General features: G+C 39.7%; 2 protein-coding genes across 7 annotated transcripts; both read right to left on the bottom strand.

The window, feature by feature from the left end:
• Window positions 1-9: 9 nt before the first annotated feature.
• Window positions 10-9474, bottom strand: LOC144026525 (uncharacterized). Of its 6 annotated transcripts, none has more exons than XM_077533191.1 (23): window positions 9331-9474; window positions 8561-8722; window positions 8209-8263; window positions 7884-8135; window positions 7093-7212; window positions 6833-6973; window positions 4995-5120; window positions 4833-4865; window positions 4648-4770; window positions 4447-4569; window positions 3719-3841; window positions 3460-3615; window positions 3113-3235; window positions 2879-3004; window positions 2547-2675; window positions 2367-2459; window positions 1442-1537; window positions 1233-1328; window positions 1063-1158; window positions 858-959; window positions 682-787; window positions 484-600; window positions 10-402 (listed from the first exon to the last, which is right to left on the bottom strand). In XM_077533191.1, exons 2-23 carry the CDS (start codon window positions 8687-8689, stop codon window positions 324-326), a joined length of 2544 nt encoding a protein of 847 aa, XP_077389317.1. In that variant the 5' UTR covers window positions 8690-8722; window positions 9331-9474; the 3' UTR covers window positions 10-323. The 6 variants fall into 6 exon arrangements, with proteins under 6 accessions (XP_077389317.1, XP_077389316.1, XP_077389319.1 ...); XM_077533190.1 differs by having other exon boundaries at window positions 9324-9470; XM_077533193.1 differs by having other exon boundaries at window positions 3460-3582; window positions 9324-9470.
• A 1127-nt stretch (window positions 9475-10601) lies between these two features.
• On the bottom strand, window positions 10602-27289 carry ghrhrl (growth hormone releasing hormone receptor, like). The gene is made up of 13 exons (XM_077533198.1): window positions 26692-27289; window positions 21405-21510; window positions 19904-20011; window positions 18698-18789; window positions 17948-18051; window positions 17631-17763; window positions 17388-17541; window positions 16283-16343; window positions 14908-14977; window positions 14531-14622; window positions 13157-13286; window positions 11175-11216; window positions 10602-10748 (listed from the first exon to the last, which is right to left on the bottom strand). Exons 1-13 carry the CDS (start codon window positions 26743-26745, stop codon window positions 10647-10649), a joined length of 1248 nt encoding a protein of 415 aa, XP_077389324.1. The 5' UTR covers window positions 26746-27289; the 3' UTR covers window positions 10602-10646.
• Window positions 27290-27399: the final 110 nt, after the last annotated feature.

Below are 27399 nucleotides of genomic sequence, written 5' to 3'. Positions count from 1 at the left end.
AAAATTCAATTCAAAGTTCTTCCAATGTATCTCCATCTATCAATTCATTCAAGTCAGTGTGGATATAGTAGCTATTAAGTAATAAAAACAAAGAACGTTTAATCCACCATTAAAAAACAAACAAACATAACAATATAAAGGGTGCATTGTATAGTCTACCTTCAAGGAAACATCACTGAAATGGAAACAAAGATAATTGTCACTGGCTTGTACAGTAATCTTGCCTTATTTCAACAGTTTGGCAAATTGCGTTCGTCACAGCAGTTGTTTGTTTCTGCACGGGCTAAAATGTTGTTTTTGAAATGTTTACTTCAAACAGTTCGTCATCTGCCTTTCATTTCTGGACACTGGATTTTGTAGCCCACCCTGTATGCTTGCAGGTACACACGTGCCTGGTTCATCCTGTTGGGGAACACCACATCACATTATAATTAATCAATTGAAATGCTAGTGCTCCATATGCTAATTTCCATATGCATTAACCTGTATTTGGTGCAAAGCTGAATCCCCATAGGTCCGCAACGGTCAACGTAACTTTCCCTAAACGCTTTTCTCACCGCTCGAGCCATGCTGACCACGGTGGTGACCACAGGACAAGTCCTTCGCACGTGACATTAGAAGACCAAAATAGTTTCACACCATGATTGATGCTAATATATAATACATTTGTTGAGTACTTACAGTCTCTCACAGCGCAGGCCCGCGGTGCCCTCTGGACATGTGCAAGTGTTGAGAGGACCGCAGGTGGCTCCGTGCCGGCAGGGAGGAACGCACGGGATGATCACCGCTGCGCATGAGTGCGCCAGAAAGTCAAGACGTGCAACGTGCAACGCATCGTGGCGCAAACACACACTGACCTGTTTCACAGAGGCTTCCGGTGAACCCTTTGGCACAGCGACACCTGTTTAGGCCTTCGCACACGCCGCCGTTTTTACAAGCCTTCTGACACTGAACAGGCTCTGAATGAGGAGAATTAAGTGTAAAACGGAATGCCGGAATGGCAGGGGTGTAAAATTTAGAAGCTGCTACAAAGTACGAATACAAATCTTGGCAGAATCGTACCTATCTGGCAACGAGCTCCTTGCCATCCGCCAACACACGTGCACTTATTGACGTCCGCGCATCGGCCGCCATTTTGACAGGCGGGTGTGCACAAGGCTACGAAACACACACAAACAAACACTATCTTGTAGCCGCTTGCTATAACTGGCCAGGCTGTATGAGTTACTCACGCCAAAGGCACTGGGGACCTGTGTAGTCTGAGGGACACTGGCAGGTATCAGGACCCACACAGCGGCCGCCATTAGCGCACGGCAGCTCACATACGGCTGAGAGGAAGGGTTTAAAAATACAATTCATTTAAAAATGTACTTGATAGCAGTAAGAATGTTATCGAAACACCTTATAAGAACATGTGAAAATCTTGAAAAATGTCGAGTACCTGTGTGGCAGCCTTCTCCAGTCCAGCCGGGAGGACATAAACATTTGTTCCAGCGCATGCATGTACCTCCATGCGCACAAGGTGGGGAGCACATGGCTGAAGTGCACATAGAACACACTCCAATAATAAAATAATTGTCGAAATAATACCTCTCTGACATTGTCAATCAAAATCTGAGGGGTATATGCACTAAAGGTTTGTGTCGCTTTTGCGCGGCGATAACCGATAAAAATAGAGCATTCAGCGAGTGCCTAATTCACTAAACATGCGCAGATGGGGAAATCCGTCACTAAGGGCGCTGCCAACCAGAGCGCGCCGCGGTGTGCCGGTGTTGTTTGCGCGTATGTAAATTAGGTAATTTGCATACATTTGACGCAAAATATGCCCACCCCAATGCAAATGAGACTCATTGATATACAGCGTCTAATTTACTAACGCCAGTGCAAATTGCCACACGGCGTTTGCGTGACGCAAATAACGTTGATGGAAAGCATGTATTAACCTGCCGCAACCTCGATCCCGGGATCATGACAGCAGTGCATGGCATGGGGCATAGGGCATGGGGAGTGAGTGAGTGAGTGAGTGAGTGAGTGAGTGAGTGAGTGAGTGAGTGAGTGAGTGAGTGAGTGAGTGAGTGAGTGAGAGAGTGAGAGAGTGAGAGAGTGAGAGTGAGAGTGAGAGAGAGAGAGAGAGTGAGAGAGAGAGAGAGAGAGAGAGAGAGAGAGAGAGAGAGAGAGAGAGAGAGAGAGAGAGAGAGAGAGAGAGAGAGAGAGAGAGAGAGAGAGAGAGAGAGAGAGAGAGAGAGAGAGAGAGAGAGAGAGAGAGAGAGAGAGATACACATAACGTAGTGAATAGGTGGGTAACTGGGCGCAGACTGCGGGTGCAGTTGTGTTATTGCCGGACGCATGTCAGTACAGAAAGAAACCTGAGCAGCCAAGACCCGGGTAGCCCGGAGGACAGGCGCAGCTGTTTGGCGCCAAACACACGCCGTAGTTTTGACAAGGGGGATCACACACAGCTGGAAAGACAGAAGAGCACATACCTTGCGTCATGCCAACTGGAAAACTGGCCCGTACTGTACTCGGGGCTGTGACATTTGACTCACGCCGGCATTTGGTGAGGTCTTCGGTTTGCACTTGATAGCCCTCCTTGCAGGTACAGTTGAAGGCGCCAGGGTGATTCTCGCACAATTGCTCGCAGCCTCCGTTTGTGAAGTCTCCGCACTCGTCCACATCTTATGACAGAAGACAAAGGTACTAAAGTATCCTTTGGCGCCATATTGTGGCAGCTATAGGTTGTCATAAACCTTTTAAAAAGATATAACGTACTTTCAGCATTCACACAATGATGACAAGTACCTCAAATTTAGTCACGTGTTGCAAGGTGTCAATATCAGTGTTCGGTTACGTTTACTCTATGTAGCCAGTTCGCTCTTACCCTCGCAGCTTCTCAAGTCCTTGCTCAGTTTCCAGCCAGGGCGGCAGCTACACTGAAAATGGCCCTCGGCCCTGGTGATGCATACGTGGTCGCAACCGCCGTTTCTCAGTTTACAAGAAGTAACATCTGGAAAAATGACAGGCGAGTGATTCGTAAAGACGGAACAACATCTGCAAAATGCTTGAAATTGTTTTGGCTTTCAATCCTGTGGCGCTAACTGTGCCGGTAACATACTGCTGCATGTGAGGTTGTCGGTGTCCAGCAGCAGAGGAGGCGGGCAGTGGCAGTTGTGTCCCCCGGGGGAATTGGTGCAGGTGTGAGAGCAGCCGCCATTTTGCAGTTTACATTCGTCAATGTCTAAGCACGCACGCACGCACACACAGATATTCAGAGAGAAAAAAAGTAATTTTGAACAAACTTTTCTCTCTCTGTGCAACCTTTCAAATATCACTGAACCACAAAGTGGGCTCTTCGTACACACGAGTGGAGACAGTGAGTGATTTAGTGATGCTCATCCGTGTTTAAATGGTTGAAAATGAGTAGTTAGACTGCAGTGATTGAGTGTCAGCAGGTAATCTGACCTACGCAGGTGTGGCTGTTGATGTGGAGCTGGTAGCCGGGCCTGCACGAGCACTGGAAGGATCCCGGAGTGTTGACGCAGAGTTGCGCGCAGCTTCCGTTCAGGTACAAACACTCGTTCACGTCTAGACGAAGAAATTTCATGAGCTCGACTGACACTGTGAAATATAGTTCATTCATATTTGAATCCGGCAAAGTGAAAATTCAACAAGGCAGAATGTGCTGTATTCGGCAAGTAATTTGATTAAATCTTGGGTTTACCTGTGCATCCGTGTCCATCTTCGTTCAGTTGGTAGCCAGAAGCACACTGGCAGCTGTAACCTCCTGGCTCATTTGTACAGTTGTGCTCACAGTTTCCGTTATTCACAGCACACTCGTCAATGTCTGCAAGCAAAAATAGAATTGGGAAACATTAAGTGCTTTTATCACTGTACGGCACTCAATCTGTTTAGTTCGTTGGCTTATCTAGAGATAATACCAGATGTATACCATGTTACTTTATAAATGCCCGTTTTTGGTCACATTGACTCCCATTATAAATCATATTTTTTTTTATATATAATGGAAACCATTGTCAAAAAACAGGCATACACAAAAAATTATTCGGTTATGATTTTTTGACTTTTTCAAGGCTCCAATAAATATGACAATTTGAAAAAAAAAAAAAGTATACATACATATATATATATATATATATATACATATATATATATACATATACACACACAGTATAGTTAGTTTTGTTTATAACACAATACTGCTTTTATTGGCCATAGAGGCCATCAAAAACAAAATAAAAAACAAAAAAAAACACGCACATACACAAACTATATATGTACGGATAGGTCTGATGACACTGAACATTTTGAGTAGATGAAAGCAAAAATATATTCATAATTGACTAAGTAATAATAATAATTTTAAAAAAAGATACAATCCTCGAGAAACCACAAATCATCAGATTCTGCCCATACCAGCCCACTACTCACCAAAACAAGAACGTCCATCTCCATTGAATCCTTGGTAGCACTGACAGAAGTAGGAACCGATGATGTTGCCGCAGCGAGCGTTGATGTCACAGCCGTGAGCGCCTGACGCACACTCATTTGTATCTGAAAAGAGGAACAACAAAACCCGCTCTCGCAACAGGAAGTCGAAAAAAAAAAGATCAATAAGGGATAATTGCTTACCTTCGCAGTGCGTGCCGTTTCCCCGGTAACCTGGCGGACACACACACTTGTAGCTGCCCAGCGTGTTGTCACAAACACCCTGGCCATCGCACAGCGTCGGACTCTCCGAGCATTCGTCCACATCTGGGAAAACACGAGTGGCAGGCCAAATCGTACTTGACAAGAAGCACAAGCACATTTTCTACCTTGACACACGGTGAAGTTTGGACACACAGAACCTGTCAAGAGAATTAGGATGGAGTCATTACGAATGAAATCAGTCATCAATGTGTTGGGTTAAGCAGCAGAGCAGCACAGCCAGCACATGACGCTTATCCCGAGAGGTCGAAGCTCAACGCCAAACTCACCCACACAGGCAGGGGCCTCCGCTCTGAAGCCAGGGCGGCACTGGCACACGAAGCTCCCGGGTATGTTCGAGCACACGTTTCCCAGCTCGCGGCGACACAACTCCTCAAAGCTGCACTCGTCCACATCTACACGAGAACAGACACGGCAAACAGGCAAGTTAATTACTCAGTTCAAATATATCAGACAAAAACAGACTGTAAAGCAAGGACCAGAGCAACAGGTGGTGCAAAGACCCCTGAGACTGTCCGTGGCAATCAGAAGCTTGAGGAATGCAAATTTAAGGAATTATAAAGTCAAACAGGAGGACATTGGGGTGATGGTACTGCATCTAAATTAGGGATGAGCAAACTTGATTTTTAAAAAGACAGATGAGCAAGGTCATCTGTAGAAGAAAAGAATGTAAACTATTTTAAATAATCTGCACCCGCAGATTCATCGAATTGCAGATTTTTAAACAATAATTACATTTCTCATTTCATTAATTCTCTCCCTCTTTTTTTTTTTTTTTTTTTTACCAACCTGCATTTAAAAAAAAAAAAAAACTCTTTATGCAGCGTTTTTCCCCCTTTTTTTCTCAAATGCATTCATAATGGCCATCAGTTTGATTTGTATTGTCGCTATTTGTCTGGTCCCAATCGCCCATGAATAGCAGGGATTCACTGCATGTACTTTTTAGTTTATTTTAAATAATACAATAATTAATTCAAGCGTGTTCACCAATTATTTAATAAATTAATTAATAGGAAAAAAAAATGTGTTTAAAGATGTTTTTTTAAATCAATCAGCCCGTTATATAATGAGTAGGGATGTTTGATACCACTTATTTTTTCTTGACCAACACCAGTACGAGTACTCAACTCTTGAGAAGTCACCGATACCAAGTATGGATACCACTAGTACTGTTGATACATAAAATTACCCCCCCCCCCCCAAAAAAAAATGACAGATACTTATAAAGAAAGACCCCAATATAGCATTTTTTCTTAAAATTGCATGCAATTAGTGGCAATTTCATATTCTTCTAATTTATAGTTCCTGATTGTAAAACAGCCACAAGAGGGCGGCGAATACTGTATCAGCTGTTACGAGTACTGATATCTTGAAATAAGGCCGGGAATCAGCCCGATACGATCTTTACTCACCCATCCCTAATAAAGACATGAAATAATTTAAATAAATAATAATAATAATAATTAAATAGAACATGATGCCACAAGATGGCGCCAAAGCAATACTTTTATATTAGACATGGTTTTGGCCTGAGTATAAATAACAGTGACCAGGCAAATTTGCGACTGCCCAGTGAAATGTTGTCACATATGGACAAAATCTGTCATTTTTGAAGGAGAACAAGAAATGACCAAAATGATCCCAAAATGGCCCCTTCCAAACCAAAATGAAAGATGGTCAAAGTAGTATCTTTCTTGAGGTGGGTTTTTAAAGGGATACTTGACTCATTGAGCCATTTTCAGCGTTAAAAGTTAATATTTTGTCAATAATTAATGTGGTAACTTCATTATTTTCAATGTACAATTAGTACCTTTAAAAAGTAATTTTTCTACTTGTTGTTGACTGATGATGACATCACCTGTGGTGAGGAAGTAGGTAACCAATCATGGCTCAGTTTACTGACCAAACCCAGAAAACAGGTGAGCCATGATTGGTCATTATCTACTTCCTCAGCACTTTTTAAATGTACTAATTGTACAATGAAAATAATGAAGTTACCACATTAATTATTGAAATATTAACTTTTTGCTCCTAAAAATGGCTCAATTAGTCAAGTATCCCTTGAAAAACAAATACCCCAAATGTTATGTTGCTGAGCCAAACTCACCTTCACAGTTTTGTCCATTCTGCGCCATGACGTATCCCACAGGGCAGGAGCAACTGAAGGAACCGAGGGTGTTTGTGCACTCGGCATTGCCGTCGCAGGCTCGCAGGCCCGTCACCGCGGCCAGAGCGCACTCGTCGACATCTGCCAAACCGGCAAAGTACGCTATCAGCAGAGAGACACGGGGCCCCAAAACGGCACGGTTCATTATTCCTCATCATCATGCTCTAAAACACACACAAACATCGTCGCTGCGGACGGACCCTGGCACCCTCCTGCGCCCGGCAAGTAACCGCGGTGACATCGGCACGAGTACGAGCCGGGCGTGTTGGTGCAGTTGGCGTGAGGGCCGCACGGTGCATCTTCGCCACACTCGTCCACGTCTGCGGATGGGAGAGATGGAAATGTTTATATATCATGGAAAACATTATTTATTTCAATAGCTCAAGTCAAAAAGTGAAACTCATATCGAGTATTATATCTCCTTTTATGTTGCAGGTCAAAATGACCGGTTTGGAAAATCTAGGGACAAAAAAAGTACAAAAAAGGTGTTAAGGTGTTGAAATTTGACTGTCTTACAAATATGTCCTTTAATATTTGTTAAACTATAGTGAGAGAGAAAGAAAGACAAATTGGCAAAAATTGGCTAATTTATTTGGGGGATGTTTGAATGACGTCTAATGCGGTTTTGTGTTAATCTGAAAAAATTAGCTAATTATAAAAGAGTAATATTAGCGGCGTAATCGATCGGGCCCTCGTTATAAATCCCTTTCGGCATTGAATCTTTGAATAAACAGCAGAGCAACATTTGTACACGGATAATATAACGATACTCACAGCACAGGCATATATTCTTTATCCTCCGCAAAGAGAAACTAATATAAATGTAGTTTTATGAGGTGCACTTTATATTTTATTTAATTATGTTTTTGTGCTATTTTTCTTACTAAAAAGAAGATAATACTGTACTTTTTTTTTTTTTTTTTGCGGTTCTAAAAATACACTAATATGTATACTAATAAAGACCAAAAGTTTTGGTTATATTGACATGTACCTTTGCACCCTGCTGCTCCGTCAAGACTGAAGCCAAGCGGACAGGTGCAGATGTCTCCGGTCTTCAGCATCTCGGATGGGCAGCCGCAATTCAAGCTGCCCTCAAGCATCAACTGGTTGCCGGGACACTGAGGAGCAAGACTGGACAACTGGCGGGCAGAGCTAGTGGGTGCTTGGCTGACAGCGGTAGTTGGTAATTGGCTGAGCGGAGTAGTGGACACTTGGCTGAGAGCAGTCGTGTTGATGGAAGTGGCTAATGTGAAAGAAAATGTGTTAGGCGGAACATTATGAATACAAATGGAAACAGAGTTGCTTTTCCAAATCACCCATAGCAGGCGCGCAAGTTGTGATTTCGCTGAGATTTCCGACGAGATTCTCAATCTATAATAGAAAATATTCAGTTAGGGATGGGCATATAGTCAGTATGAGTACAAAGATATATTTTAGGACTCACAGCTGCCATTAGTCTTGCAATTGTGATGAAATGTGTTTTATTTTAATCAAATATTGTTCAAAAACATCTGCTGGAATAGACTCCCAATTCATCACTGACCCAAATAGGATAAGCGGTAGAAAATTGCTGGATATTGTCCTCCCCTTGTAGAATGTAAGATTGTTATGTCGCAGCCGTCGGGTTAATCAAGTTCACCTCTACGTTCTTGGAGCTCAGTCACTTGCCTGGTCCTTGACGAGGTCTGGCTCCGTGCTTTTTAGAACTTCATTTTCATCTCCCTTGGTGCTGTTCAGTGATTCGGTCGCTGAGGCGGCAAGCAGCAGGGCTGACAGGAGGATGCAGAGGTCAGGCATGGCTTGATGAAGCGGAATGGGAGAAGCCCTAACCTATAAGAACAAAACATCGATTGATGTATAATAATTTAAATCAGATATTGTTTATTATGCAGATTAGATAGAAAATGACATTGCAAAATAAGTACAATCATAATCGTAATATTGAGTTTATCACAATTGGATTTTTCAAAACCATTCAGCATACAAAGTAAAAAGAATTCGTGAATACTGAACGCGAATTTCCACATTTGAATTCAGGATTTGAGGAATCAGTGCAACCACTACCACACTGTGCCACTCAACCCAAGCTAAGTTAAAAAACGTGCTAAAGTTTGCTTTGAGGATTGTGTGACGAGTCATTGTAAAAGAAAAAATACACTTTTTATAGGGGGTGGGGGGGTGAGACCCTCATTCATAGTGAACGTGTACAGACAGGCACAATAGTACAGACGTGAATGCACCCAGTTAACCCCCTTCCGCGAAGAAAATAAAGGAAGCCACAAAAACCGTTCACAATAATATGAATTGACAATTAGTCGTCCATTAAACACGGAAGTGTTGGGCGCGAGGACCCCCGTGAAGAATAGTGTATACTCACTTTTAAGCTTATTTTTCATACCTTTAGCGTGATTGAAAGTGCTAAAAAGCATACCTGTAACCTGGTTAACTCGATGGTTCCACTTCTAAGTTGTTAAAAGTTGTCTCGTATGGACCCACGACAGACTTTTCCCACTCTACTCTCCTGCGGGGAGGGAGCAGAGCACATCCTGGCCCCGCTACAAACCGTGACACGGGGGGAGGTGGTTGAATGAGGAAGGGGGTTTGTGAAGGTTTGTGAAGGAGGAGGTATTTTGGGTTCTGGTAGGACGTCGTCGTAGAACAGAGGTTGGGTCAGCAGTTCGAACCTCTTCAAAGGGAATTTCATGCCAAAATATGCTTCAAAAGTATGTTCGTGTTTAGTGGGTATGAACGAGGCCACATGGGGGCAGCAGGTGACTGAGTTCTCAAGCAAATCACCGGACCTCGTTTTACGCGGTTTTTGTTTTTGTTTTGTTTTTTTACATTTCCGCCGTTTTTTAGTTTTTCCATTTGTTGTTGAGGACGTCAGAATTAGACCTCTTTCTTTCCACTTAATTTCACTAAAAGTTTGGTGTCTTTTTACTTTGCATAAAATTATCATAAGGTTTGTATTCATTTTTGCAACCAGTTTTAACACTTAAAATATTCACCACTAGAATGAATCTCAACATGCTAGCACCTTAGGACACAATTTCCCTCTTGTGTTTAAGAAATAGAAAAAAGGGGCAAAAAAAGACATTTCTCAAATTGTTCCTGTAATCCGATTTACTTGAAACACTTTGGAGCTGCCATAGCTGTGAAAAGTGAATAAAGCAGCGGTGAATTGTCCCCCCCATATAGCATTAAAAAAAACACAAAAAAAACATCATGAGCACACTTTGAGACACGTATAAGTACACATGACATACATCACAAGCTCATACATTCATATTAAGGCAAAGGACAGATGTAGGCTACCCAACAAGGTGCAGAAGCGGACCAATTGGACAGACAGAAAGGCAGTTTTTCCTCATTGTTTTCGTAATCTTTCCATGCAGTAGTACAACAGAACAACATATAGGACTCAGCTAGCAAAAATCTGCGTATAATTAACAGGCATTTAAATAAATGCATTGGTTTGGGAGTGGTGGCAAATATAACCCCTCAAAATGGTTTAAATAAATAAATAAATAAAATGCCTATGAACAGTAAATATACACTTTCCATAAAAAACGATGGGGAGAAAAGATCCACCGCAACAAAAACAAAACTGAAAAACGAATATTGTTAAACTGCCTTCAAAAAGATAGTATTTCCCCCTTTTTGGCTCAAGATCTCAACCAAACATGACTAATGAGGCCACCAAGTATGTCTGGAGGCATAGCTACATGTGAGTACGTGTTATATGGTGGCACGTCTAGAAGGGTGTGTCCATCATGCTGCCCTTTGCCGCGGGGGACACCACGCCGTAGCTCCTCTCCTGCCACCTGAGCCACTGCATGTGCACCTCATTTTGTACCTGGAACACACACGCCAGCCATTTTAGTTTTCGTCTTTTGTACAAAAATGCTTATTAGTTGTAGTCACATTTTAGTTATTTCCTTCCAACGAATAGATGGTAACAAAACGGAACCTTCGTATTCATAAAGATATGTGAGGGTAATTTCCATCTTCAGGCGAATGTGCCAGTCGAAGCATTTGTACACCCGCAGGTGAGTTATTACGTTTGTTGTCGACGGAATTAAGCACAGTGTAACCTCGTGTTAAACATGCTCTTACCTATAAGTGCTCAGGGTCCTTCTCAAACATGAAATGACGGCAAGAAGAGCCGCAAATTATTTTTGCTGCCACAGCGCGATAACATGCCGCCCCTCGTATCTTTTACCTCAGCCCTCATTTTCAGGTAATCTCAGGTCACACATTGGTGTGATTTGCGTGCACCCACCTCTTGATTGAGGAAGCAGTAGAGGATTGCGACAAGCAGCCCCTGAAAGAGATGCAAGTTTTCCACGTGATTTAGCTTACAAAACCTTAAAGGCGACATATGGAAAATTGACTTCATAAAATCAAAAATAATATCCAGCAAAAAAATGTTAACGTAGGGAAGTGTATTGCATTTTTGCATTTACTTAAAAAAAAATAATTAAAAAAAATCCTTTTTTTTTCTAACTAATTTTTTTGGGGGGACTTTGTTTTTTTGAGTAATTTTTTTTTCTGTTTTTTTTGTTTTTTTCCCTTTTTCACTGAATGGTTTTTTTCTGTCATAAAAAAAAATATTCTGAAAAACAGGAGGAAAAATTACTCAGAAAAACAAGGGGAAAAACATTATTTAAAAAAACAGAAAAAAAATATTACAAAAAACAGGGAAAAACAAATATTACAAAAAACAGAGCACCAACTTCTGTTTTTCATTGTTGTTGTTGTTGTTTTTTTTTGTTACCTCTGAACTCCAAGTGACTTATTGCAGACCATTGACCTGTATATAACCCCCCATTATAGCATATAGTTTACAAAGTAGTCTGCTTGTGAGGTGGGAGTAACAAGATGGCCACCCTGTGACTTCAACGGCTTGCACTAACGTGTATGTGCTTGTGGCTATCCAGTCATATATACAGGTCAGTGGTCTGCAACAAGTCACTTGGAGCTCAGAAATTAAAAAAAAAAAAAAAAAAAAAAGTAAAAAAAAAAAAAAATTACTCCGAAAAACCTAATTCTCTTTGCTGGTTTTTTGAATAATGTTTTCCCCCCTGTTTTTCTGAATATTTTTTTCTCCTGTTTTCCTGAGTAATTCTTCCTCCTGTTTTGATGAATATTTTTTTAAGACCGGAAAAAATATTCAGTAAAAAACAAAACAAAACAAAAAAACAAATTAATCTCCCCCCCAAAAAAATTAGTCAGAAAACAGGAATTTTTTTTTCAAGTGAATGCAATACGCTTCCGTATTAATGTGATCATAATGTAGTCATATATTTTACAGTCACATTTGAAAAATTAGTGCAAATTTAGAGGTGTAAATATGGATGAAAATAACATAACATAACATTGCATGTTAATGTCCATAACATTGACTGTACACATGTAATATCATAACATAATGTATAGCTTTAAGATTTGATTGAAAATGTATTTGTCCGTTTACCAAACAGAAAACACCTGTTTGAGCTGATGATGCAACATTACCCTCAATCGTCCCACTTCCTCGCCTAATTACTAGACAGGAAGATCTTTAATTACCTTGTGAGCCGCCAATGAAGCATCCTACGCTTACAAATGATAACAACCTGCATTTAGCGTCAAGAGAAATATCTGGCCCGACTAACTAATACATTCATGCATTATTCATTTTCCTCCATGGAGATGTCTCAAGATGAGCGTAATTCATTGAGTTGAATCTGTTAATGAACATTGCATTTACAATGCAGTTGCTAACCAGACGTAGCAGGATGGTTTGTTTCCAATGAAAAAAGTTCATTAGAGCTTCTTAAAGTGGGCTATTATTATTATTATTAATAATAATAATAATAATAATAATAATAATTTTCCGCCCTGGTTTGCTCAGGTATAAAGGGCTGAGTGTGAAGATGCTTTTACGTTCTACCCTCTAAACTAAAAATAAAAGATATAAAATAAAATGGTTGAATAAACTCTGAATATTAAGAATACTTTTTTTCCCCACTAAATATACACAGAAAAGTCAATTTAATAAATATTGTATGAGAGTGACAGCTTAACTTTGAAATAAATTATTTTTAGCTCCAACATTTTCTCTTGGGGTGGGGTGGGGGGGACAATTTGGATTCAGTGTTGCGGAGCGAATTCAACGCCAGACGTTCTGCTGTACTGCAAACGGCACTACTTTTTTTTTGAAGGACTTTTGTGAGAGCAAATGAAAGAAAAAGTCAGGTATACGAGTATGGCTGCAGCTACCTGGAAGGATCCGATGCAGAGCTCAACGCAGAGGCGCAGGTTGACGTTAAAGTAGTCGGGCAGGAAATTGAAGAACATGTAGTGGGTTCCAAACAAGGGGATGAGCAGCAGCGTGGACTTAGTCAGGCGTCTGGTGGCACAAAGAAAAACAATGTGGTTCAGAAAGAGATACATTATGTAGTTAAACTTGGGTACTCTGCTAGCTTAATGCGAACATACAAGAATGAAAAAGAGGTTTAGACGAGCTAACGTACATCAGATAGATCAGGCACATGAATTTATTCTGCGGTCTTCTTTGTTGGTGTCTTTATGACTATTATACTGCCCCCGGTGGCCAAGTCACACACACCAGTAATTCGCTATAAATTCATCATGATGCACAAACTACGTAATTCTTTACTTCTACTGAATTATTTAATATTTGTATGTTTTATAAAGTAGATATTGAAGAGCTAGCTGTCTTACGGGATCACCACCACCACCAAAAAAAAAAAAAGAAAAAAAAGAAAAACATGGGACATGTTGCTTCACTTAGTCATGAGAAAGAAAAAAAAATACTGTTGTTAGCATATCACATGCAGCATCCTGCTCTGGTAAATTTCCATTCCAGGAACACTATCTACCTATTATGACATGTACCAGTCTGGGTATGTTTATGATGGTAATAGAACAAGAGTGCGAGGAGGAAATGTAGTTTGTGCGTGGTCAATTTAGCCACCTACGGGCAATTCAGCTCAGAACCAGTGCATGTTTTTTTTTTCTTCTTTCTTTTTCATCACGTACACTATGTGCCCAAACACTTTCCGCTAATCCGCCGGCTCATTTCAATTAGGTATTCCTACTCAGCCTCTCGTGAAGCGGAGAGCGAGGCAGACCAGCGCATGAATGAATTCATCACCATTTTGCACACGATTTGCATGCTTTCAATCGAAATGAAAATGTTGACACGTACGTTTTATGAATGGCGAGATTGAAGCGCGGCCAAATTGTGGCGCGCCGCCCGCCTAATGCAGCTTGATAGTCGCAAAGAAATTGTGTATGAATACTTATTTAGCTCTGTGCTCATTTTGTGCTTTTACTGTCATGTATACCTTGAGATTTAATTTGTTCCGTTAAGCTATGATTCTGTTGAATGAATGGCAACAGGTGGACATACAGGTTAATTGTTCCTTCTGCCACCTAGTTGGAGAATATTTAATTGCTCTGTTCGTCACTATACGTCACTGGCATAGATGCAGAAAAATATTTTATCGTGACATATTGCATAACCTTAACGAGAAATTCAGCAAGTTGCTTTCTGGATGAGTGCGCCTCCATCGCCAGTATTCATTGAAGCAGAACATCATAGGAGAAAAATAGCGAGAAAGGAATCACCTGTAGTGCGACGAGTTGTTGAACTGGATCAGACGGGGGCTCAGCTTCTGGATCAGAATTCTGATGATGTTGACGAAGAGTATGAAATTGACCTGAAAGAAAAACCAGAATGAGGGGGAGGAGGAGGTTGGCGGCCTTTATTGCACACTGCGGCGGCAACAACAAGCGCAGCAGAGCATATAATGGAATGGGCCGAACGCATCTGGCGTGCACACGAGACGCTTTATTGAAATTTGTTTGTGATGCTTTATCAGCGGAGGAAGGCGTCTGGACAAAGGCGACGGCAAACAAGTCATCTGCATGACAATCTGGGAGGTGCGCTGTGTGGAGCGAGCAGTCGCCTCGAGTGCAGGTGTGAAACAATGGGCAGCGTTTACCACAATGGACACCACGATCGGGCCCTTGATGATCCACCAATACAGCGAGTCCTCATTGATGTCCCAGCATCTGTATGGAGGGAGCAGGGGGGAGACGTTTAGAGACGGAACCTTTCGTTAATATGATTTAAACTACGCTCTTAAAACTGCCGGTTTAAAAGTAAACCAAATTGGCTGAAATGGCTAACCCAGCATTGGGTTCAAAAGGAACTGAGCCAATGCTGGGTTATTTATCCACTCTAAAAACAGTTGGGTCAAAAATAACCCAAACTGGGTCAAGCATGGACTAACCCAACTTTTTGAGTTATTTAACCCTAAAAAAATAGGTCAAATTAAATTGATAAGCTAAAAAGCATCCCAATTTTTGGGGTTGTTTTGTGTGTTTTCATTTGACCCAATGTTTGGGTTAACTGAATAACTCAATTGAATTGGGTCAAAAATGAACTGATGCAACTTTTTCAATTATTTAACTCAAACAGATGATGAAATTAATAAACAACAAAGCAACCCAATTTTTAGGGCTGTTTTGTGTGTCATTCATTTGACCCAATGTTTTTGGTCAATTGAATAATACAAATAAAAAACTGGGTCAAAAATGAAGCGACCCAAATTTCTCAATTATTTAACTCAAACAGTTGATGAAATGAATAAGGAACAAAGCAACCCAATTTTTATAGTTGTTCTGTGGGTTATTCATTTAACCCAACTTTGTTGGCATAAATAGCTGACAAAGATTGGGTCAGTTTATTTTTTACCCAATTCAATTGGTTTAGGCAACTTTTGGGGCTAATTGATTAACCCAATATACAACTTTTTGGGTTAATTGCTTAACCCAATATACACCGTTTTGGGTTAATTGAATAACCCAGTCGAAATGGGTCAAAAACAGACAGAACCAATTTTTTGGGTTACTTAACCCAATAAAAGTGGGTGAAATTAAATTAATAACCTACGAAGCAACCCAATTATATTGGTTGCTTTGTGTGTCATTCATTTATTCACTCATTTCACTTGACTGTTTTGTGAAATTTACTCCATCTTCAGCAAACAAAATGTCCAAAATGAGGACCAAGTTTCAACTCTTCAGCCTGCTCCAATCCAATTTTCATCCAATCTGCTGGGTCAAAACATTTAATCCAATTTTGGTTAAGAGTAAGCTAATCTGCTCAAACTCCACAGCTACCCAGCGAGCGGGTTATTTTTTGTTTTTGTTTTGATTTTGTTTTGTTTTTTGCGTGTGTGCAAGGGCAGTAATCCAGTTTCAGATGATGACGCACTTATTTGAAAGGTCAATTAAATCTCTCGAGTGCACAAAAAATGTTGATTTCGTCATAATTAGGCATATGTCTGACATTAAGAAGGAGAAGATACAAACTCTGTGTCTTCAAAATACACCCTGGACCCAATCCACAGTACGATGAAGAACACGGGAACCCCTGTGGAGTAAAAACAAAAACAAAACAAAAAAATCTTGTCAAGACATAATCTATAGCAACAAAAATACGAAACAGTTCTTATTAATGTTTTTTTAACAGCCCTAATAGTGCTATTGATTCCTCTGTCCCAAAAAAATCAATCGTAAATTTAAGATGATGTCAATGTTTCGCCTCTTGTCCATTGACTGGACTAAGGAAAGAAATCTCTCTTTTGTCCAACATAACTGGGCTCGTTTTAAGATCAATATGAGATTTTCACCATCCTTGCTGCCCTTTAAATTCACACAGAAAGCGCACTTCATATCTTTTCTTGGACTAATCCTAATAAAATCATGAAATGCTCCCCTTTTCCTTCCATCTCGCTGCTAGAAGTAATCTCCTCCCCTGGTCACGCTGAGGCAAAGCGAAATCTCAACTCTTCTATGCATTTTATCTCTGTGAGAAAAGGTGAATTATCTTGCGTCTTATTCTTAAACTGGACACGAGTGTGTCTTAAAGGAGACATATGCGTTTATTACACTTAAGTAGCGAGTATGTCACTATCAAATATTTTTAGAATCGATTAATCAGGTTAATTTTCATTTTGCCTTAAAATGTATTACAAATGCATATCTTTTCCCTGTTTACTGTTTATTAACCGGTGATTGGTGTTTACTTCGTACTTCGTATTCGTATAATGATCAAAAAAAGGGGGGATCGATGTTGTACTATGTTACCAGTTTGGTCTTTGTTTTCCAAAGTAAAAACAGATGTTTGCAAACGTCTTATGTTGATTAAACACAGAAGCTAATGAGTATTCTTTCATGAACGACGACAGAAATGAGTGAACAATTACAGTTGATATGCTGAATTTAGAGGATTTGTACAATTAAAAAAAAACAAAAAAAAAACGGCTCCAAACGATTACACAATTATTAAAATAGTTGTCAGTTCATTTAATAATGGATTAATTTTGACAGTTCTAATAGAGAGTGTGAGTACATTTTCCAAACCTGAAAAAATGCCAAACAAACGGCGGAATGCAAACAAATTCAGGCGTCTCACCCCATCCCAGCAGGCTGAACCCCCACAGGCACCTGCGACTGCGGTAAAAGGAGGAGAGCAGCAGCGAAGTAAGGTAGACCGCCTCCACCAGGAGCCAGAAGAAGTTGGCCATAACGCAATAGTGGCAAAAGACCACGGCGGCCTTACAGGCAAACTGGGGAGAGCAGAGAAAGGGCGAGCGGTTAGGGAGCATGAGCCGCGTTTCAACGAGCACGAGAGGAAGTCGATGGCCTCTCGACTTACGGTGGAGAGGGTGCAGTGGTTGGTGTCGTCGCTTGAGAACAGGGTGGCGTCCTTGATGAACACCGCCGCGGATTTCAGGATGAACGTGAGGAAGAGTTGGATGTGGATGAAGTTCCTGGCGCAACGGAGCCTCCTGGTGAAGGAGAAAGAATGCTTGATTTCTGTTTTAATTATAGTTTTACATGACTTAAATGATGATAAAATGAATATCAAATTGTCCTCAAATGATCTTTTCATATAGGAAACGGTTTATTATTATGAGGAAATTATGATCATAGGGAGGAAGAGCTGATATATAACACAGGTTGTGTGCGTACCTAAAGCACAGCAAGACGACCACGGCAGCAGTCAGCACCAGCAGAGAGACGCTGTAGCCGATAGTGTAGATCAATTTCACCGTGGCAAAGTAGGACTGCTCTGTCTGTACACACAAGAAGAAGCTTTTTTTTTTTTTTAGTTCCAAGGAAGATTATATCACACAGCTGTGGCATGACTTGAATATCCTTTTGCATATTCAAATTGTTACTAGTGTCGAAAGACAGCGTGATAATTCGACTCACGTGAAAAAAAAAAAAAACCCTCCTTAATTCATGTAAAATCAGCCCTAGCAATCACTCGGATATCAAGTGGCTTCTTATTATCTCCACAGAATGCACTGCGTGGAACCTAAAGTAGTTTGCTCATAATGATCTCTCAGAATGCACTTGTTTTTTTTCTTTTTGATTATAGCACACGCTCTCTTTGGGAAACAAGATAATTTCAGCTAGTATCGGATGGATGACAAGCGATTCACTTATTGCTTTGCTCAAGTATTTGCACATTAGGTTCATTCATGTCTTATGAATGTCTCATTTTTGTTTCTCTTCAGACCAGTGTTTTTCATATTTGATTGAGAACATTTTACATTAAAATAACCACACAGGGGTAAATGTCACAGAACAGTTTACGGTATATGCTGTATATTTTATGAATGGCAGCAGGTGGATACGCAGGTTAATTGTATCTTCTGCTATCTTGTGGAAGAGCATAATTGTTTACAATAAACAGACACGGACACTACTTCTCACCTCCGGTATGTCATCGTCCACGCTGCAGGCGACGTGGTATGGCGGGAAGGGTCTGGACCAACCAACATCGGTGCAATTACGGCTCACTTGTCCTTATGCAAAAGAGGGGATTAATTAAAATAGCTCTCACTCAGGGATATGGCATAATCACAAAAAAAAAGGAGGAAAAAAATATTGCGCTGGGAAAGCGGCTTCACGGCCAGTCTCGTGATTAATTGTTTTAATCTTGATGAAACTGGAACTGGAATGTGTCATTAAATAGCAAACAGAATTTGTGGGCATGCAATAGGCTTAATAGAATGGGCTTTCCTCACAAAATAGTCAAGATGTCAGGGGAAAAAATAATTTTATTTTGGGGCCACTTCAATCATTCATCCTAAATTTATGAAAAGGTGGAGGTGCTGTATTCGAATGTCAGCTCTGGATGATAGGCTTACCTCTACCAAAACCTGAATGAGGACAAACACTACAGAAATGTATGGAAGGGTAATACTTGTACCTAATCGTGATGTGGCTGACGATTCGAGTCCTCTTAAGAAAAGAAAACAAGATAAATCAGATACTGCATTTGTTTTATGTCTGAATTTGTTTTGGATCAAGTTGAATGCAGAAGGAACATTCAATCTGAAAACAAAACTGTTAATGTTTCCAAATGTTAGTAGCCAAACGATCATATTTTGTGAAATGTGTCCGGTGAAAAAAAAAAGGTTTTTACCTGGTGGATTAAAATGCACTCCATTTAGAGGCATCACTATCCTTATGCAAAATTGGTCTCACACGCCTATAATTTGCCTGTTATTTATCCTAATGACTTAGCCAGCTTTGTGATTACAGCACTAATAAGCAAACGGGATGCAAATTGGCGTCAGGAACATAATTAGCTTCAGTCGATGATCAAGTGATATAAACGCCCTATTTGGCTGTCTCCTGCGACACAACATTATATTGTTCAGTCATTGAGATCTGATTTTTGATGGCACTTTCTAATCACTGACTATTTCTAAAACACTGCTTACCCTCCCACAGCGGATAATTAAGCGGAGACCCCCCAAGCATCCAAGCTACACGAGTCATTCTTTCTTTATAAAGAACAGGCCACATGAATGAATAAATAAATAGACAAGCATGTGACAGAAGTAGCGTTGCCATTATTGGCTAATCTACATAACAACGGTACTGTAAATGACATTGCGGCCAAAAAGTCACCTGTGCTGTTTCTGAAGAGGGAAAACACGGCAGGACAAGCACTGTGAACCGTTTCCCCGACGGTAGCTTGAGGCCAACACACCACTGCGTCCCAGAATGCTCGACAACCTTGGGAGGTGGGGAGGGTTGGAATAGCTTGTTGTTATTTCGAAATTTTTAACTTTGTCCACAACACACAAAATTATATTTCAAAAAAAGATTAGATGTTTAATTTTTATTATTATTTTTTTTAATTCCTTGGTAAAGGTATGTTTTTTAGTTGATAAAACAATGTATTTTTTGAATTTTTTTCTACAGAAATGCACTGCATTTAGTTAAACTTACAAATTGAATTTTTCTTATTTTTCTTTTGTAATTTTCTTATTCTCTCATCTTTTACATTTCTGTTTTAAACGTTTTTCTTTCTTCTTTTTTACTTTTTTAAACTGAATTCTATGAAAATGCCCAATATATATATGAATATGCATTTCTTCTGCAATTTTTCTTTTTTTTTAATTTTAATAATAATTTTAAATGTATTTGTTATTTTAACTTATTGACAAAGTTCAAATTTGTTAACTGAACTCTATGAAAACACCCAGTATTCTTTTTCGGGAGCTTACAATTTTTAAAATTATTTGCCAAAGCTCAATTTTGCAGCTGAATTAGAAAAAATAAAACAAATCAATGTAGTTTATCTTTATTTATTGTTATTATTATTATTATTATTATTACAAAAACACTACATTATTTAGAGTACTGTATGTTTATTTTACTTAAAAAATTTACCAATTTAAGATGTTGAAAATTAGTAACTAAAAAATACTTTTTTTAAGTTAATAATTTTCAACATCTTAATCATCAAACATCTTTATCCTAAAAAATAATATGACCTTGGAGATGCAAGGAGTCTGCTCAACAGCAATTATAGAACATGCTGTACAAAACATGCATATAAATTTTAAAAGTGTAATGAAAAAAAAAAAAAAGATTGCTTTGTGTTGGTCAGTGTGATTCATAAAAGTTGGAATATAAATTGGTCAGCACATCCCTATTATATCTGGTAAATTGCCTACTGAAGTGGTTGGTATCCCACCAATATAATTATTCTCATACAAAATGGCACCGCAATTTGCTTCAGAATGAATGACAGTGAGTGAGGCGATAGTCAGTTGTGTAGCCTCTAAATTTGCTATTAAAGGGGACATAATATGCAAAAGTGACTTCTTAATTCCTTGTAAGCAAATATTTGGCTCTTCGGAGTACCTGCCCACACAAGCAAACTGCTCAGATTTGGTGCTGCTTGTGACATCATAATTGCTAGTTCGCTCGTTAGCTAGCTACTTAATCGTCAGCTAGTTTACATTTGTCAGATTATCAGTCGACAGTGCATGTGCATTGGTTAATTTTCCCCATTGTAAAGACAACATACTATCTTTAATTGGCTCGTTGACAGCAGACTTTCTTGTTGAAACATTTCACACATACGCCGGGGGATGTTGTCTGAAAAGCGAAAACACACCTTGCGCACTCATGTTTGCCTGCTCGGCGATGGCGCGCAGGCAGCGGTGCTCGTCCTTCTCCAGCTGGAAGATGAACTCGCATTCAGGGTGGAGGCTTGTTAGTGCCTTACAGACATTACAAAGGGAAGAAACACACTTTAAGCAATCAGACCTGGAAACTCATTGGGAGAAAAGCATGTTTAGAGAAAAGCGAGTTATTAAAATGAAGATGGGATGTTTTTCACTACGGCACACGAAATAATGCTGGGATGTTTTCCTAACCAACTCTTTCTGAACAGTTTTACTTTTACCAAAAGTGGGGTTATTTCACTTGAAGGCTTATACTTGAGACCTATTTATGACATGCGCACATGCCCCACCCCTGCGGCAGCTTGCTTAATCCATTCAAGGAGGGTTGTCCCGGAGGAGAAGGGCCAAGATTGCTTTGGCTTCCAGCAAGTTTGCGCTCCATCAAAGTCAGAGTCACTGGAGATGCCGTCTGGCACTGCTCACGCCACCGCGGCGCCAAATAAACACTCTTCACCATCACTTTTGTACAGTATTTGATTACAGAGTGACGTTTGTCTTGCGGTATGACAAATAAGAACGCCTTGTTCGTCAACTGGGGAGAAGATGGATGAATAACATATTTAACATTTGTATTGCTATTTATTAGTGGATAGTTGCCATTAAAACAAGTCATCTATTCAAATAGAGGATTTGCATTTAATTAATCACAATACATGTTGTATTAAGTGTCATTTGTATCATATATAATGGTTAAAACATACTCATGTGATATTGCTCTCGATTTATTCTGCTCATTCATCCAGTTATGTGCTAAGCAAATGTGACAGGTGTGATTGATTTGGATGCCCAGGCTATTTCACATTTTTTTTGGTGCAAGAGACAGCATTAATCTCAGAGGGGTTCTACTTTTGCAATCTTTCACAATTTGAAAAAATATTGGCTGAAGTCAGACGTTGAAATTGTTTACTGTCCCATAAATGCAAAATGAAGATCTACAAGTACTTTGACTTTTGAACCATTTTCCGAGACTGTATTCCAGATAGTTGAAAGGGTTCACGGCATTCGTTTTATAATGTCCCTTAACTGGGAAAGGAAAAGCTTTGTCAAGTATCTACTAATTACTTTTGACACAAAAATGCAACTAAATTCTCACGAGAATAGTCTTTTGATTGCTTCCTCTCTTGAATATCTTAAGTGTGTTTTGTGTTGGCCTTTAGCCCAAAGTCAGCTGGGGTAGACAGGTAAAGAAAAATGGATGAAAGAGAGCTTCACAAGAAGCTATTGACGCTATTGTATGTGACACTTACTCAGTTCATATTCACACCATTCCCCAAACTCCTTCACTCGTGCAACTCAGACTGCACAGTATATTCAGCCGATGCGGGTGCGGGTGAGTTACATTTGGATTCAATTTACTAAGCAAAAAAAAAAAAAAATCAATTTTTTTTCTGTAAAATGTACCCCAAAAGGTCAGTGTGGCCCAGTGAGCTACATAATTATGTATTCTATTTTCCTTGGAAATGATAACTCTTCTACACTGAGACTGTGAATATACAGTACTAGTCCTGGTCCAGAAAGAGAGCATTGAGATGCAGAGTGATTGTCAACTTTTAATATTTAATTATTTGATTACATGAGGTGATTTTCAAAGCAGTTGGGTCAACTATAACGCAATTATGGGTCAAAAATTTACAGATCCTCTACGTAAGTCAATTGGACCCAACTTTGGGTCAAAAATTGGGTCATTTTCTATAAAACAACCCAGAAAATTGGGTCACATCTCTACTTGGGTCAATTTGACCCAACTTTGGGTCAAAAATGGGGTCATTTTGTATAAAACAACACAGAAAATTGGATCGGTCCATTTTTGTCCCATTGGGTTACTTCAGGCCCAACTGTTTTCAGAGCATGCAGTATCTACAGATGGAGAGTAAGGAGAGTTGAAAATGTTTCCACAAAAGAAAAGAATAGTTGAGTGTACTTTCTTTAGAACCCCAAAAGGTCAATATTTTCTTTTTTGTAAGGGATACTCAGGACAGAAAAGTAGAGAGGAAAAAAACAGCCACAGTAGAGAAAATGAGGAAAAAATTGAGGCACTTTTACACAATCATGACGATCTTCCATTTAGAAAAATACTGGACATTTTGGAAATTATTTGCATTCTTTTTTTTGTTAGTCCAATTGGTGTTGCTTCACAAGACTCACAATATCGTGTTTGAAGATACACAAATCAGCCTCAGGAAAGCTTTTTTCTTATGCCCTAGATCCACTACAAACTATAGTCTTTATTGAGTAGTTTTAGAACAGCAGCCGTTCAATGCGGAACCGATTGTTTCAATTTTATTTCTTTTTTTTTTTTTTTTTTTTAAAGCAGCCCAAAAGCACCACAAAACATATTTTAATGTTCCATTCCAAGGGAATTAAGGGTGAAAGCACGGGGTCAAAAAGTCAATCCAAGCCAATTAGGTTTCGTGACATGAGCACACATTTGCACACGCAGACATAATAATCGGAAGCTTTCATTTAAACAGTCCGTGAGTGATCACCCACATTTTTCCTTTTAGATCAACGCCAAAAAGGAAAAAAAAAGGTGAAATACATCATGCCGTACAGCCACTTTGGCTTCAAATGCACCACAGTCGGACTTGGTGTGTTTCAGACAGGTAGAAGCTTCTTATTTATTTCCCTTGACACGTTCGCCTCAAATTGTTTTGAGCACCGTAACGAGCTTAAGAGAAAAACAAAGCAAAACGCACAACTGGGAAGATTAAAGTTCTGCGTACGATCCTCTTGACGCTAGTAGGCAGCAAAGAAAATTAAGATCGGTGTACGCCGGCAACATTTCCGTTTACATCTGTGAGGTTTGAGGAAAGAGGGCCCGGAAAGCAACCTGAGCAAATTGCTGCTCTTAATGTCGCCCTAACGATTTAATGAGAGCCGTTAGCTTGAGATATGATGCACAATTATGATCTGTTTCTCTTCAAAGTCAAGGGATGAATGGATAAAAAAAATAGTGGTGGGATTTAACTGTTACTATACTTGAGTAGATTTTGTTTTTAGGAGTTCTGTACTGAGTATTTAATATATTTCTGCAGACTTTTACTCCCTATATTTGAAAACAGATCTGTACTTTCTACTCCTAATACTTTCACCTATTTGCAAGTACTTCTTGAGAACTTATCCTCTGTTATTCGCCAGAAAACACACAATTTCTCTGTTTTTGTGCTCAGGCCAAAGCAATAGAAGTGAGTCAAGGATTAATTTCTGTATTTGACTGGTGGGTTAAGCAGAATGGAAGACAACATTATTGAGTATTTCATGACTACAAATTAGCATTTAGTTGCTACAAATTAGCATTACAAATCAAGGTGGTGGACATAATTTAGGTTAGTTATAGATTCAGCTCACATAAACAAAAAGAGTCTAAATAGTGAAATATTCTCAGTCTCATTAATTCTCAAATGCACAGCAAAAACTGGTCATTGTCGTCCCGTCTATTTGGGTGTCTAAGGGCAAATTTTCAATCAAAATGAATGAGCAAAATGGCCGGTCGTTTTTCACGGTGGCAGTTTCTTTGTGTGCGCTTGCTTTGGTCCGAGTGCACTTATGTGAGTGTTTTGCTGATGATTATAATCCCCTGCAGTTGCGTGCAGTGAATGGGAATAGATTGAAGTGGAACATTGTGATGAGCGGCTGCCTTGTTCACCATTCTCGCTCCGGCGACGTTTGATCACCGCACTGATCGATTGTCCGCGTCTCTGAATTCTATTTGGTTATGGAAATAAGCGGAAGTGGTCGTGGAGTGGTACGGGCTGCCGAACAACAGCTGCGGATTTAAACACATGAGCATCCGAGCGTGTGCACGTGCATTGCAAGTACAGTTTGAGTATGCGCCTTGTGACTAGCTGCGCACTTGATTTGCCTCAAACAAATTGAGCATACTAGAAATTAAATGGCAAACACAACAAAACGAAAGACACTCTGCTCTGTTTCTGTAAGTGTTCGCTCTCTCTAGTTGGTAGTAACGTTCATTCTCAACATGAATAATGAATGAAAAGTTTCAATGAGCAATCAATAACTGAATTTTGAATTTGAATTTTATTTCAACAGCATTATGCTCGTATGCAAAAATATACATATATAACCCTTGAATATGGTACATTAAAAACCCTATAGCTGGCGAAAAGTCTTCGGGCTGAAGCAAATGCCTAACTTAGATCACAAACTTAATTTCAAAGAACAAGAATTTGTTTTGATTTAGCCTACTCAGCAAAAAAATAATGTGTCAACAGAACCGAGTATCAGGTAGACCAGGGATGGCGAGATCCGGTCCTCGAGGGCCGGAGTCCTGCAGGTCTTGGATATTACCCTTCTTTAACACAGCTGATTCATGATCAGCTCATTGGCAAACTCTGCATAAGCCTGATAACAATACTGTTGATTGGAATCAGCTGCGGTTTGAGTAGGGAAACCTCTAAAACCTGCAGGACTCCGGCCCTCAAGGACCTCAAGGACAGACAGACAGACAGGCAGTTTGCGATCCCTGAGGTAGACCATTCCACAACCTCACGCCATCATGGTGCAATCTGCACATGTTGTTAAGTGCAGTGTGTACATTATTGTTAAAATTCAATGTCCTCTTAACTTACATCCTCATCTCTGTCAATGAATCTTTTTTTGGATGCTAGATGGTAATAGATTATGTCTTGCCTTATGTATTATATGCACCATTTGTAAAATCTCCTAGCTCCTGAAGTTTTATCTGATTGTAGAAACATCTATTAGACCCCAAGTACCACACTGTATGCTCAAACTAGCAACATTTTCAAAGCTGTAACTGTAGATGTTTGTATACAACAGATTTCTGGAGAAAAGTCCAAAGGGAGTAAAATTATTGGCCATAGTTTGCAGTATATATTAATTCAACCAATCGATTGAATAATCCTGACAATGCAGCACGTAACCTTTACCTGCATCCTTTTTAATCAATATTTATGGATGCGTTTCAAAACGCATTCTCATTCAGCTCACCATTAAAGTGAAAATAGCCTGTCAGACGACATTTAACTTTCATTCACCCATAAAAACACCTAAATGAGCTCCGTCAGGTTATTTTCTCATTCCGATTGAAGCTTATGCCACAAGTCAAAAAGAGGAGTAATTACACGGAAATAGAAAAGAACTCAAACTCAATTTGGGTCACCATTTCAGCAAATCAATCACTCACAAGCTCAATTTTCCAGTAAACACATTAAAAGAAGTTTAGAATGTACTCACAGCAGGAGCCAAGCACAGAGTGAGGAAAGCCCCTCTGGAGCATAGCCGCCGCATGTTGGCGTCAACTCGGCGTGGAGCCTGTGGAGAGTGGAGCCCACGCTGGATGCAGCTTGGGGATGCTGAGCCCCTCCCTTTCTCTCTCTCTCTCTCTCTCTCTCTCTCTCTCTCTCCAGGTTAATATTAGTTCCACCTGTCAATCTCACAGACATGGGAAATAAAGACTTCCAGGGTGTGTTTTCAGAATAAAAGCACTTATTATCAATTATGAAATGAACATGCTTAAGTGAATACAATAACCCGTATATACGGAAACAATGGTGTACTTACCGGTTACTTTCTTGAGTAAAACTGCACAATCAGAGATCATGAATTACAAACTCACAGAAATAAAAAGATTTGATTTTAGAGGGACTATGGAAAAATTTGTTTCACAATGTCATTATGATGAAGTCAAACTGAGCATTATTGTTCAGACAGATTTGTTAGTGTAGTTATTGTTCAGTTTATATTGTATGCATTTTGTCATTCAAACCTTCCTAGTCCTTTTTGTATTTTTCCCAATGCAGTATTATACTAAGACTCAATATTGGTGCAGCTTTAAATGAATGAGAGGTTACGTAACATCCTCACCACAAAAAAGGACAAGAAAAATGGAACAAACAAAAGAATCTGTTGTTGGTTCGTTTCCCTTCAAATGCAAAGGACCAT

The sequence above is a fragment of the Festucalex cinctus genome, chromosome 10 (genome assembly GCF_051991245.1).
Source record: "Festucalex cinctus isolate MCC-2025b chromosome 10, RoL_Fcin_1.0, whole genome shotgun sequence".
Lineage (NCBI taxonomy): Eukaryota > Metazoa > Chordata > Actinopteri > Syngnathiformes > Syngnathidae > Festucalex > Festucalex cinctus.
Note: the sequence above shows the minus strand (reverse complement) of the source record. Positions and strands in the feature narration are given on the sequence as shown.

What these genes read in the sequence shown, in the direction of transcription:
- ghrhrl (XM_077533198.1), bottom strand. Translation starts at nt 26,745, where the DNA reads ATGCGGCGGCTATGCTCCAGAGGGGCTTTCCTCACTCTGTGCTTGGCT. An exon ending in CCTCTTCAGAAACAGCACAG is followed by an intron (nt 18,790 to 19,903) that starts GTGACTTTTTGG and finishes CTTTTGCATAAG; the next exon opens with GACAAGTGAGCCGTAATTGC. An exon ending in GTTCAGCCTGCTGGGATGGG is followed by an intron (nt 16,344 to 17,387) that starts GTGAGACGCCTG and finishes TTTACTCCACAG; the next exon opens with GGGTTCCCGTGTTCTTCATC.
- LOC144026525 (XM_077533191.1), bottom strand. Translation starts at nt 8,689, where the DNA reads ATGCCTGACCTCTGCATCCTCCTGTCAGCCCTGCTGCTTGCCGCCTCA. An exon ending in AGATGGACACGGATGCACAG is followed by an intron (nt 3,616 to 3,718) that starts GTAAACCCAAGA and finishes TATATTTCACAG; the next exon opens with TGTCAGTCGAGCTCATGAAA. An exon ending in CAACAGCCACACCTGCGTAG is followed by an intron (nt 3,236 to 3,459) that starts GTCAGATTACCT and finishes GTGCGTGCTTAG; the next exon opens with ACATTGACGAATGTAAACTG.